The sequence below is a fragment of the Canis lupus genome, chromosome 24 (assembly GCF_003254725.2).
Source record: "Canis lupus dingo isolate Sandy chromosome 24, ASM325472v2, whole genome shotgun sequence".
NCBI lineage: Eukaryota > Metazoa > Chordata > Mammalia > Carnivora > Canidae > Canis > Canis lupus.
In genome coordinates this window covers 23,566,766-23,580,895 of record NC_064266.1, presented here as the reverse complement: position 1 = coordinate 23,580,895, position 14,130 = coordinate 23,566,766, and the positions used below count along the sequence as shown (strand labels likewise).

Here is a 14,130-nt window from a genome sequence, read left to right as displayed (position 1 = left end):
TGCTTTATTGTTACATACACATACAGTATCTATTGCATATAGTTTTGCGGTATATATTAATGTTCTCCTGGGGCTTCAGTCAGAAGAATATGCAACTCTTGATGTTGGGGTTGTGAGTTCGAGCTGCACATGAGGTATAGAGATTACTTAAATAAATAAAAAACTTCTTTACAAAATTTAAAATTTATTCATGTTCTTCTGATCCTTTCTGAAGATCAATGCTTTGACCTGACTTTGGTTCTTCATCCTAACTCTCCAGTACAAAAAACTTGGACAATTTATTATTTTTTTTAAGATTTACTTATTTATTTGGGGTGGGAGGTAGAGGGAGAGGGAGAGAGAATCCCCAGCAGACTCTCCACTGAGCATGGAGTCTGACACAGGGCTCGAGATCATGACCTGAGCTGAAACCAAGAGCTGGAGCTTAACCAACTGTGCCACCCAAGAGCCCCAACAATTTAGATCTAAAGAAATTAAAATGAGTCCTTAGTTTATTCCAACCTATTCTGGGAACTGAGAGGCAACAGTGAACAAGGAAAAACAAGTAGGGTGCAGTATGAGCTAATAGGAAATAAAACCAGTTAGGCAAGGGCTAACTTTGTGGTCAGTCATAAAAGGCCACAAGAGGCCTCTATGGCAAAACTATGTGTTAGCTAGACAGAATTTCATATAAACTCTGAAGTTTAAATTTTAAGTAAAAAGGGCCTTCCTAGTACCCAAGCAATCAGAGATTACAAACTTCTAGTAAATTTTGGAAAGTGTAGTGTTATTTGATTCCAATTAATAATAAAATCAAGATGGTTTTTCCAATTCAAATGATCAGTTCTAAGTAAAGTTTGAGGCTAAGAAAGTTCTAGGAAATACCAAAGTTACTTATTTTGCCCACATAGTATAATACAAGCATCAAATAAAAAAAAAAAAAAAACAGATGAATTCAGAATAATAGCTGAGGTTATGTGTAAAGCATAACTAAACAGGAAATGGCTAAAGACAGACATTTGTGTCTAAGGTAAGGGACCAAGTCATAGGATTAGAGAAAAGAGTAGATAACCAAAAAAAATCCAACTGTAAAAATCAGTATAATCTGTGATGGACAGGGATGTGAAGGATGAAGGACAAAGAGGTAAAGAAAATTATTCTTTACCTAATTATTCAGAAAATTAATTCTGACTATTTTTTTTTTAATATTAAGAAAGTTAGAATGAGGGGTGCCAGGATGTCTCAGTTAAGGTCATGATCCCAGAGTCTTGGGTGGCCCTGAGTCAGACTCCCTGATCAGTAGGGAGTCTGCTTTTCCCTTTCCCTCTGATCCTTCCACCAGCTCATGCTCTCGCCTGCACTCTCTCTCAAATGAATAAAAAATATTTTTTAAAAATTAGAATGATAAAAATAATGTAAAATAACCAAACAACTTTATGAAAGGCTTAAAGCTTAGACTGCTGTTAAGATATTAAATTAGACATGAATAATCCTAGAAGGAGAAAGAAATAAGGAATTAGGGGAAAGCGAATTAATCTATACTTCTACAGTATTTTGGAGTTTTCCAACTCATATACACTGTCTCCCAAAAACCAAATAACAAAGATGTTAACATCCTTAGTTCACAGCTAAGGAAACAGGCTCAAAGATATTAGTGACAAGCACAAAGTTATAGAACTATTAAATTATCAGAACCAAGACTAAAATCCAGGGTCATTAACTCTCCTGAAGATGGGAGTCATATAGATTTCTTGACTAAAACTGGGGCTCGGGGATTAGATGTCCTCCCTAAAAGTTTAACTGTAGAAGCTTTAATGGCACACTAGTCAAAGCATTTGAGAGTATTTATTATTTTCTGCTATAATTTTTACATCTATTTTATAAACTACACAGGAAAGCTATTGCCCAATACAGAGACATTCAATAATAATGTTCAATTAAAATGTGAACTGATCATTTAAGCTAACAGAAGTTCCCAAAGCAACTACCTCAATGAATTACCTAGATCCATGTGAGAGTAGCACAAAAGACAATCTTTCTTAGTCAACTCAAATTCAAACAGCTAGGGATGCCTGGGTGGCTCAGCAATTGAGCATCTGTCTTTGGTTCAGGGTGTGATCCCGGGGTTCTGGGATTGAGTCCTGCATCGGGCTCCCTGTGAGGAGCCTGCTTCTCCCTCTGCCTATGTCTCTGCCTCTCTCTCTCTGCCTCTCATGAATAAACAAACAACATCTTTAAAAAAAGATTCAGTTAGATGGTTACTCGGGTTATTTCCATAAATTAGATTAAAGTTATAGGAGGAGTTACTAATGCAAGGTCCCTGGGTGTCTCCGCTAAGCTTCCAACTCTTGATTTCGGCTCAGGTAATGATCTCAGGGTCCTGGGATCAGGCTCTGAGCTCGGCAGAGCATCTGCTTGAGATTATCTCTCTCTCCATCTCCCTTTGCCAGGCTCCCTGTCACTCTCTCATATATATAAATCTTTAAAACAAAAAATGTGTTACTAATGCACCAGTACTACACTTTTTTTTATTCATGTAAATGCTGAAAAGGAAAAGTGACACCAGGGGCACATGGGTGGCTCAGGTCACGACCCCAGGGGAGTCCTGGCACCAAACTCCAAGCCCCACCCCCTGCTCAGCAGGAAGCCTGCTTCTCCCTTGCTGCTGCTCCCCTTGTTTGCTCTGTCAAATAAATAAAATCTTTTTTTTTTATTTTAAAAAGGAAAGGTGGTGCAGGCTTTTCTTTGATACTCATATAAAGAATTCAGTGAAATTAAAACATATGTCCAAGGGCAGCCCCGGTGGTGCAGCGGTTTAGCGCTGCCTGCAGCCTGGGGTGTGACCCTGGAGACCTGGGATGGAGTCCCATGTCAGGTTCCCTGCATGGAGCCTGCTTCTCCCTCTGCCTGTGTCTCTGCCTCTCTCTCTCTCTCTCTGTCTCTCTATGAATAAATAAATAAAAATATTTTTAAAAAAACATATGTCCAAGTTCTAAATTAATTTATCCATTTATCAACAAACAGCACTATGAATTTTTTAATTCTGTTTTGTCATAGCTTACAAAAAAAGTGCGGTTTCTCTGAAATAAATTTCTTATTTGCCCTCACTTAAGCAGGTGAGGATGACCAATTAGCCAATATATATATTATAAACAAATGTATGTATGTTCACGTGTATGTCAGAAAAGAAGTAAGAAAATAAGAGCGCCTGCCTGGTTGGCTCAGTTGGTAAAGCATGTGACTCTTGATGTCAGGGTCATGAGTTCAAGCCCCACATTGGGCATGGAGCCTACCGAAAAACTAATTTGAAAAAAGAAAGAAATTTGGAAGGAGTAAGAAAATAGATAAGAGGGTAAGAAGCCATCTGCTGATTCAGTGCACTACTATCAAGATTCCCATGGTGTTTTTTCTTTTTAAAGATTTTATTTATTTATTCATGAGAGACAGAGAGAGAGGCAGAACATAGGCAGAGCAGAAGCAGACTCCCTGCAGGGAAGCTTAATGCAGGACTCAATCCCAGGACCCCAGGATTATGGCCTGAGAAGGCAGACATTCAACCACTGAACCACCCAGGTGCCCCTCCAATGGTATTTTCGACTGAAGTAGACAAAACACCTAAAATTTATATGGAACTACAAAAAAAAAACTGAATATCCAAAGAAATCCTGAGAAAAAAACAAAGCAGGAGGCATTATACTTCCTGATTTCAAGTTATCCTATGAAACTACAGTAATTGGGGCACCTGGATGGCATAATCAGTTACGCAACCTATTCTTGGTTTTGGCTCCAGTCATGATCTCAGGGTCAGGAGATCGAGTCCTACACTGGGCTCTGCACTTAGCACGGAGTCTGCTTAAGTTTCTCTCTCCTTCTGTCCCTCCCTGCCCCCACATGCACACTCTCTCTTTCCAGTAAATAATAAATCTTTAAAAAATAAATAAATAAAACTATAGTAATCAAAACAGTAGGGTACTGACATAAAAACTGACAAATAAGGGGATCCCTGGGTGGCGCAGCGGTTTGGCGCCTGCCTTTGGCCCAGGGCGCGATCCTGGAGACCCGGGATCGAATCCCACGTCGGGCTCCTGGTGCATGGAGCCTGCTTCTCCCTCTGCCTGTGTCTCTGCCTCTCTCTCTCTCTGTGTGTGACTATCATAAATAAATAAAAATTTATAAAAAAAAAAAAAACTGACAAATAGACCAATGGAACAGAACTGAGAGCCGAGAAATAAACACAAACATATGAAGTCAACTAATATTTGACAAGAGAACCAAGAATACTCAGTGGGAAAAAAGCAGTCTATTCAATAAATGGTGCTGAAATAACTGGATTTTAAAAAAAGATAAGAAAAAGACATGGCATGGTGCCTAGGTGGCTCAGTTGGTTAAGCATCAGACTTTTGATCTCAACTCAGGTCTTGATCTCAGGGTCATGAGTTCATGCTCTGCACTGGGCTCCACAGTCGGAGTGGAGCCTACTTTAGCGCCTGCCTTTGGCCCAGGACGTAATCCTGGAGTCCCGGGATCAAGTCCCACATCGAGCTCTCTGCATGGAGCCTGCTTCTCCCTCTGCCTGTGTCTCTGCCTCTCTCTCTCTCTATCTCTGTGTGTGTCTCTCTCATGAATGAATAAAATCTTAAAAAAAAAAAAAAAAAGACACGAAATTAGAGCAAAACCACAGAGTAGGATCTTTAACTTTGTCACTCAATTCTATCAATCTTTCACACCAACTTCCTAAAATACAAATACAATTGATTCTCTTTGTTAAAAGCCCTGATTACTTTCCATCTCTGCCAGCCATGATTTTTTTTTTTTTTTTTGTAGCCTTGACACACACCTGAAGGAGATCACCCACTCCCATTAAATTCTCATGGCTCCCCACTCTGCAGCAGTAGCTTTTAGGGGCATTGGCAAACACTTGCGCATTTCCCTGCTTCGTGCCTTCTGCTTATATTCTCTCCTAAAAAGATCCTTTCTACTCCCCTACATTTTTTAAAAATAACTTCCTACATTTAAATAGTAGCAATGCTTCAAGCACTATCCCCTTTCACAGCAATTCTGGTCAAATACCGATCTCTCTTTCCTGACCAAAGTTATTCTCTCTTGTTGCCATCATCATATACCATGGCATTTATTTTTTACACTGGAATATTTATGTCCTCTGATTCTAGAAAGATGTTGAGGCAGCTTACCAAAATAACAAAACAAAACAAAAAACTCAAAAAACAATACTATAACTGATCCATTAACATAGAATAAAAAATACAATGTCATTAAAGGGATTTTTGCAAAACATTTAATTCTGAGCTTTTTAGCACCAAAATCAAAGAAGTAAACAATGAATTATGAAGGGCAGTTGATTCTATTTAAATTAGCATATCACTCTTTATAATCTTATGTTCTCCATTTGTTTCATATCTAATGATATATTTGCCAAATATATCATTTTTATCCATTCTTCATGTTTGTTTTTATTAAATTGTTTTTGCCTTATATTTGTGCATTCTCAGAAAATTTAGAACCAAGATTAAAAACTTATAAATGGCAAGAATTACATCTTCTTAAGGTGCCTTCAGGAATTTATTAAATGACTTTCTTACTATGATAATAATGGTAGCAAATATGGTAACACCATGCAAAGAGAAAAGTCTAAAGGAATATAAACCAAAACCTAAAGGAGTAACAATATCTCTGAGGACTAAACTGATAAATAGGACCCCTTACTTTATTATTTTACTGAGTTTTTAAAAATAAAAAACACGTTCATTTACTCATGTAACCTGAAAAGGTAAAGGTTTTTCTTTTTTAAAAGATCGCTCCAATCAAAGGTTTTAACATTAACTTGCCCCAAAGAAAAGTCATAAGACGCTGGCTCAATTTAAATCAGCTACACAGGAAAAATAAAAAATAAAAAAAATAAATAATAAATCAGCTACACAGGGATCCCTGGGTGGCGCAGCGGTTTAGCACCTGCCTTTGGCCCAGGGCTCGATCCTGGAGACCCTGGATCGAATCCCACGTCGGGCTCCTGGTGCATGGAGCCTGCTTCTCCCTCTGCCTATGTCTCTGCCTCTCTCTCTCTCGCTCTCTCTGTGTGACTATCATAAATAAATTTTAAAAAAATTTTTTAAAATAATAAATAAATAAATAAATCAGCTACACAGCCTAGCTTCAAGCTGAGGAGCAGGGAAAAACAATCAGAATCTTGCTTAACAAAGAAATATTAAAAAAAAAAAAGAAATATTAATATCTTTCACTGAGAATTAGACATTGCTAAGGAAAGAGACTATAGTGAGGGAATCTCCAAAAATAAATTCTAAGACGCTGTCACCTTACAAAAGTGTTATTTTTATATAATTCAATCACTTTTAGGTTTTTGAGGAAGATAGTAATAAGGATATGAGGGCCTAATACTTTGTGGCCTAATACTCATAATCCAGATGTAGATATAAGACAAGTGTAATAGGGCAGCCCTGGTGGCGCAGTGGTTTAGCGCCGCCTGCAGCCCAGGGCGTGATCCTGGAGACCCTGGATCGAGTCCCATGTTAGGCTCTCTGCATAGTGCCTGCTTCTCTCTCTGCCTGTGTCTGTGCCCCACCCCCTCTCTTTTGTCTCTATGAATAAATAAATAAAGTCTTTTTAAAAAGTTTAAAAAAAAAAGATAGGTGTAATAAAAGCTAATTACTGGGGCAGCTGGGTGGTTCTTGGTTTAGGCTTGGGTCTTGATCTCAGCATCCTGGGATAAAGCCATGCGTTGGGCTCAGGGCTTGCACAGAGTCCATCTGAGATTCTTTTCCCTCTGCCCCTAACCACCCGCTCATGTACTCTTTCTCTAAAATAAATTTAAAAATTTTTAAAGTTAAAATACTATATAGAGAATGGTTCTATAAGAAATAAATGCCATTAAAAGGATAGAGACTGAGGTTTTACTGTGTGATAGACATGCAATGTCTGAAGAAACTCCCGTGATTCACCAAATAGTTCATTAAAAAAAAAAACCTACAAAAAAAGTAATTAATTAATTAATTAATTAAAAAATACCTACAAAGACACCATATGGAGCCAGACTGTTCAAAATCTTAGCCCAGGCTACAGAAACTCTATACTAGAGCCAAACAGAAGCACTAAAGGTTTTTGAGCAAGAATGTAACATAACGGGCAGCCCGGGTGGCTTAGCGGTTTAGGGCCGCCTTCGGCCCAAGGCAGGATCCTGGAGTCCCAGGATCAAGTCCCACTTCAGTCTCCCTGCATGGAACCTGCTTCTCCCTCTGCCTGTGTCTCTGTCTTTCTTTCTTTCTCTCTCTCTGTCTCATGAATAAATAAATAAAAAATAAAAAAGAATGTAACTTAACAAATGGCATATCAGAACATTAGGAATACTAATGTGAAAGTGATATACCTGATTAATATGGTTAGAGAAAGAAACAAAGACCAAGAAATTAGTGAAGTAATAATAGCAACCAAAGGATTTTTTTTTTTTTGCAACCAAAGGATTTAAATAGATATTTCTCCAAAAAAGACATACAAATGGCCAGTAACACATGAAAAAATGTTCAACATCATTACCACCAGAGTAATGAAATCAAACATACAATGACATATCACTTCATATACCCACTAGGATGTCTATAATCAAAAAGACCGATAATAAGCATTGGCAAGGGGATCCCTGGGTGGCGCAGCGGTTTGGCGCCTGCTTTTGGCCCAGGGCGGGATCCTGGAGACCCGGGATCGAATCCCATATCAGGCTCCCGGTGCATGGAGCCTGCTTCTCCCTCTGCCTGTGTCTCTGCCTCTCTCTCTCTCTGTGACTATCATAAGTAAATAAATAAAAATTTAAAAAAAAAATTTTTTTTTTTAAAATAAGCATTGGCAAGGATGTGGAGAAACTGGAACCCTCACACATGGCTGATGGAAACATAAACGGTGTAGATGCTTTGAAAAACTATTTGGAATTATTTCTCACAAAGTAAAACATATTTATTACATGACCCAGTGACTCTACTCCTAGGTATATACTCAAGAGACCTGAGAACACAAACTTTCACAAAACTTGTACATAAAAGTTCATAGCATTATTCATAAAAGCTAAAAAGTAGAAACAACCCAAACATTTATCATAAATGGATAAATGTAGTATGTTCATACCTTCAATATTATTTTGCAACAAAAAGAAAATACTAATGCATGTTTCAAGGTCATAAATGAACCTTGAAAATACGCTAAGTGTAAAAAGTCAGAAACAAAATGCCATACGTTTTATGATTCCATTTATATGAGAGATCTATAATAGGCAAATATACAGACAAGAAATAGATTAGTGGTTGCCTAGAGCTGAGGGTGGCTGGGGGACATGCAAAGTAGTCTAGATGTGGGTAGAGGTTTCTGAAATTGACTGTGGTGGCAGCTGTACAACACTGAACATACTAATGATCAGTGACCCTCTAAGTGAATAAACCATGTGGTATGTGAATTATCTCTCAAGGCTGTTAATACAAAACAAAAAACAACAGCAACTGCTCAGACACCAATGTTTAATGGAGGAAGAAAAAAAAAACTTACAAAATACTCAAGTGCATCCTGAAAGAAAAACGTAATTTTTATACTTTAAACATTCTATTCATTCACTTATTAAGCAAATATTAACTCAACACCTAATATAAAACAGCCACTGAAGATCTTCTTGTTTTTATCTTGGGGGGAAAAGTGTACCGGTAGATCTTTTTAAGACTTACCAGTGATCTGAAGTTGTGATTTCATGGTCAGGCTACCCATTGAACCAAGCTGCGATCCACTGCCAGACATACCACCAACAGGACGGTAAACCTGAACATGGAAAAGGAGACAGTGTAAACATCAAAAGATCCCATTTTAAAAATATGTATAGGGATGCCTGGTGGCTCAGCGATCAAGCATCTGCCTTTGGCTCAGGGCATGATCCTGGAGTCCCAGAATTGAGTCCCACATTGGGCTCCCTGCATAGAGCCTGCTTTTCCCTCTGCCTATGTCTCTGCCTCTCTGTGTGTCTCTCATGAATAAATAACTAAAGTCTTTTAAAAATTAAGCATTAAATTAAAATTAAAATATGTATAGTGCTAACCAGGCAATTTCCAAGTCTCACTGAAGCTACACAGTAACAGTGGCCTTAACACTGCTAAATAATATTTTCAATTCTAGTACTCATCCTGTTTAACCTATCAGTAAAATGACATAGCTTATCATTCCTTTTTCCATGGTTTACTTTCTTCCCTTGAGCTCCCAAGACACATTCTCTAAGTTTACACACTACCTCACTGATTGTTCTTAGGTTCCTTTAACAATCCCTTCCATTTTCTCCCCTATCTTACTGCTGGAGTGCCTTAGGGCTTAGTTCTCGGTTCCTCTCACCTGGTTTTAAATGTCATCTATATACCAGTGAATCCCAACTTTGTATTTCTATCCCGGATTTTTCTTTTTAAAGATTTTATTTATTTGACAGAGAGAGGAGCATAAGCAGGGAGAGCAGCAGACAGAGGGAGAGGGAGAAGCAGGCTCCCTGCTGAGCAGAGCTCAATGGAGGACTCTATCCCAGGACCTTGGGATCATGACTTGAGCCAATGGCAGATGCTTAACCAACTGAGCCACCCAGGCACCTCCAGACTTCATTCCTAAACTCCAAACAAGTTCACTTGGGTATCTAAAAGACCCCCCCAAACTTAACACATCAAACTGAACTCCTGATAACTCCATCCTTTCAGATGCTCAGGCTAAAAACCTTGAAGTCATCCTGCCTTTGTTTTTTATTTCCCTTCCTATCTACCAGCAATTCTGTAGTCTCTATTTGCAAAATATATTTAGAAGCCAAACATTTAGGCAGGCCCGGTGGCACAGCGGTTTAGTGCCACCTGCAGCCCAGGGCGTGATCCTGGAGACCCTGGATCAAGTCCCACGTCGGGCTCTCTGCATGGAGCCTGCTTCTACCTCTGCCTGTGTCTCTGCCTCTCATTCTCTTTGTGTCTCTATGAATAAATAAATAAATAAATCTTAAAAAAAAAAAAAAAAGAAGAAGGAGAAGAAGAAGCCAAACATTTCTCACGAACTCTATCATCAATCTGCTCAGAGTGGCCTCTGCCACTTTTTCCCCCTGGATTATGCCTCCCTCTTAAATTACTGCGGTTATCAACAGGTCTCCCTGTTTCTACCTGGTGTCCAGCTTCAGTGCCTATTCCGAACACAATCAGGATGACTTTTAAAGTGTTCAAAACCTGGGGTGCCTGGGTGGCTCAGTCAGTTAAGCATCCGCCTCCGGGGTCCTGGGATCAAGCCCCACACTGGGCTCCCTGCTCAGTGGAGGGAGTCTGCTTCTCCCCCACCCTCCTGTCCTCCACTTGCTCCTGCTCTCATTCTAATATAGAAATAAAATCTTTTAAAAATAAAAAAACAAAGTGCTCAAAACCCTGCAAAGGCTTCCGATTTTACTCAGAGTAAAAGCATAGTTCCATCCAACGACCTTAAAAGACAACAGAAGATGCATACTATCCCTGATCCCAATTTCCTGATCTTACTTCCATCTATTCTACTCTCCTAACCTACTCAGGCACCTACCTCCTTGTTATTCTTCAAATAAGCTAGTACGTTCTAGTCTTAGAACTTTTGTTTTCCTTGTTCTCTTGACAATAATTCAATCTGTTCCACTTCCCTTGTCATTTTTTTCCTTCTACAGAATATATCACCTTCTGACATACTGAGTAATTTACTTGATAGTTATATTTATTGATTTCAACTCTCTGGGCTAAAATATAAACTCCATCTAAGTTAAGATCTTTGTTTTATCCACAGAAGCCCAAAACAATGCCTGACACATAGCAAACACTTAAATATCTGTTTGATGAAATAAATTTTTAAAGTAGCTTTTGAATTACACTAAATGAACAATTTTCTAACGTTATCTTCTTCAGTCATCAATCACAGAAAAAGTAATCCCCATGTGGAAATAGCATCATTAATATAACAAGATTTTTTATAACAAAGTCAGAACATCCGGGCTTAATTCCTGTCTACAACATTTACTATACAATAATGTTTGAGCTATGTAACCTTTCTAGGTCCCCGTTTTCTATCAGAAAAATGAGGATAACACCACCGCTACCTCAGTGTTGTTACAAAGATGAATGATTATGTATATTTAAAAATGCTCTATAGGAGCAGCCCGGGTGGCTCAGCAGTTTAGCACCGCCTTCAGCCCAGAGCATGATCCTAGAGACCCAGGATCGAGTCCCGAGTCCCACGTCAGGCTCCCTGCATGGAGTCTGCTTCTCCCTCTGCCTGTGTCTCTGCCTCTCTCTCTCTCTCTCTCTCGAATAAATAAATAAATAAATAAAATCTTTTAAAAACAAAAAACAATTCTGGTACCTTCTCCAATCTGCCAAAATGAAATGGAACCAACTCAGTAGTTGGTCCTACTGAGACCAACTCTATAAAATCCAATGTTTTATTCCTTAATTTATGAAAATGCTCAATGCTAAAATTTTGACCTTCACTACATCAACTAGGTCATTCTCTTTGGCCAAGGTGTAGGTGTGTGTGTGTGTGTGTGTGTGTGTGTGTGTGTTTGTATGTGTGTGTGTGTGTGTGTTTTTAGTATTTATTCATTTACTTATGATAGACAGAGAGAGAGAGAGAGAACTCTTCCTGCTTCTGCACTTGCTCCTAGTTCCTGCTGCCTCCCTGTCCCATCATTCTCCATACAGCAACTAGAGTACTCTTTTAAAAATAAATTAGGTCAGGACAACTGGGTGGCTCCACGGTTGAGCTCCTGCCTTCAGTCCAAGGCGCGATCCTGGAGTCCCAGGATCAAGTCCCGCATCAGGCTCCCTGCATGGAGTCTGCCCCTCTGCCTATGTCTCTGCCTCCCTCTCTCTCTCTCTCTCTTTGTGTCTCTCTTGTGAATAAATAAATAAAATCTTAAAAAAAAAAAAAAAAAAAGTCTAGGCCATGTTCTACTCCACTTAAAATAGGATCCAAATTCCTTCACCTGGCTTACAGATGCCCAAATCCATTCCACACAAGACTGATTCTGATTTTACCTCATATCATTCTCCCCTACACCCATTACAAATCTAGCTTTCTTTTTATTTCTGCCTATGTCTCTACTCTCTCTGTCTCTCTCATGAATAAATGGATAGAATCTTTTAAAAGTATAAATAAATAAAGTAGCCATCCTATCACTTTCTATGACACTACTGAAAATGTTCTGGTTTGTTGACTCTAAAGTCCACAAAAGTAGGCAACTTGTCTGTTAATTAGTACCTGGAATATTCTGGAAGTTTTCTTTTTTAAAGATTTATTCATGAGAGAGAGAACACGGGGGGGGGGGGGGGGGGTGTTGGGCAGAGACACAGGCAGAGGGAGAAGCAGGCTCCATGCAGCAAGCCCGATGTGGGACTCGATCCCAGGACTCCAGGATCACACCCTGGGTGAAAGCAGGCACTAAACCGCTGAGCCACCCAGGCATCCCTGGAAGTTTTTTAAGTCCATAATTTCACCTGTCACAATACCTAGTATCAAAAAGACAAGAAATAACAAGTACTGGCAAGAATGTGGAAAAAAAGGAAACCTTTGTGCACTGACAGTAAGAATGTAAATTAGTACAAACACTATGGGAAAACAGGATGAAGGTTCTCAAAAAATTAAAAACAGAAACACCATATAATCCAGTAATTCCACCACTGGGTATTTACCCAAGAAAACTGAAAACATTAATTCGAAAATATATATGCACCCTTATGTTTACTGCAGCATTATTTACAATAAATAAAATATGGAAACAACAGATAAAATATGGATAAAGATGTGGTATCCACACACATACTGGACTATGAGCCATTATAAATAAATAAATAAATAAATAAATAAATAAATAAATAAATAAATAAATAGATTTTGCCATTTTTAACAGCATGGATGATCCTAGAGGATATTATACTAAGTAAAATTCGTCAGAGAAAGACAAATACTATCTGATTTCACTTATATGTAGAATCTAAAACACAAACGAACAAAAAAGCAGAAACAGACCTATAAATACAGAGAATGAACCTGTGGTTGCCAGAGGGAAGGGACTAAGGAGACAGGCAAAATGGGTGAAGGGAATAGATGGTACAGACTTCCAGTCATGAAATGAATAAGTCATAAGGAAGAAAGGTTCAGCATAGGGAACATAGTCAGTAGTATTGTAATAGTGATGTATGGCCACAGGTGGCAGCTACGTTTGTGGTGTGCATAACATATACAGCTGTCAAATCACTATGTTGTATACCTGAAAATAATATAACATTGTATATCAACTATACTACAATTAAAAAAAAAAGTCCAAAGGCACCTGGCTGCTCAGTCAGTGGAGCATGATGACTCTTGATCTTGGGGGTGTGACTTCAAGCTCCACACTGGGTATAGAGATTACTTAAAAATAAAGCCTTTTTAAAAATTAATAGAATTTTAAAATATATCAATAAATAGTTAGTCAGTCCAGGGGTGGATGGCTCAGTCTGTAGACATGCTTGGGCAGTTGGTAGAGACTCTTGATCTCAAGGTTGTAAATTCGAGCCCCACACTGGGTGTAGAGATTACTTTAACATTTTTAAAAGTTTTGCCTCTTCCAGAATGTCAGGTAGGTGGAATCATACAACTTGGGAACTTTTCGGATTGGCTTCTTCCACTCAGCAATTACTAAATGTTCCTCCGTACCTTTTCATGGCTTCACAATTCTTTTTTTTTTTAATTGCTGAATAATATTCCATTGTGTGTTTGTAACCACAGTTTATCCATTCTCCTATTAAAGAACATTTTGTTTGCTTCCATTTTGGGGTAATTATGAAAAACGCTGCTATAAATATTCATGTACAGGTTATTTGTGGACTTAAGTTTTCAATTCAATTGAGTAAATATGTTAAACTGTTGGATAATGGTAAGCCCTATATTTCAGGGTTGTAAGAAACTGCCAAATGGTCTTCCAAAGTAGTTGTATCATTTTGCATTCCTACTAGGATTGGAGAATTCATGGGGCACCTGGGTAGCACAGTCAGCTAAATGTGTGCCTTTGGCTCAGATCATGATCTTGGGGTCCTAGAATCAAGCCCTGAGTTGGGCTCCCTGCTCAGTGGGGAATCTCCT

At 38.6% G+C, this 14,130-nt stretch overlaps 1 protein-coding gene across 6 annotated transcripts in view; it reads right to left on the bottom strand.

Annotated features, from left to right (window-relative positions):
• The window catches only part of ITCH (itchy E3 ubiquitin protein ligase), a 152,475-nt gene that overhangs the window by 93,689 nt on the left and 44,656 nt on the right, over positions 1-14,130 (bottom strand). For all 6 annotated transcript variants that reach the window (XM_049100537.1, XM_025469781.3, XM_025469778.3 and 3 more), the window contains one exon: positions 8,715-8,805. In XM_049100537.1, coding sequence (XP_048956494.1) covers positions 8,715-8,784 — 70 coding nt within the window. In that variant the 5' untranslated portion in view covers positions 8,785-8,805. Of the gene's footprint in view, positions 1-8,714; positions 8,806-14,130 lie in introns of those variants that run through there.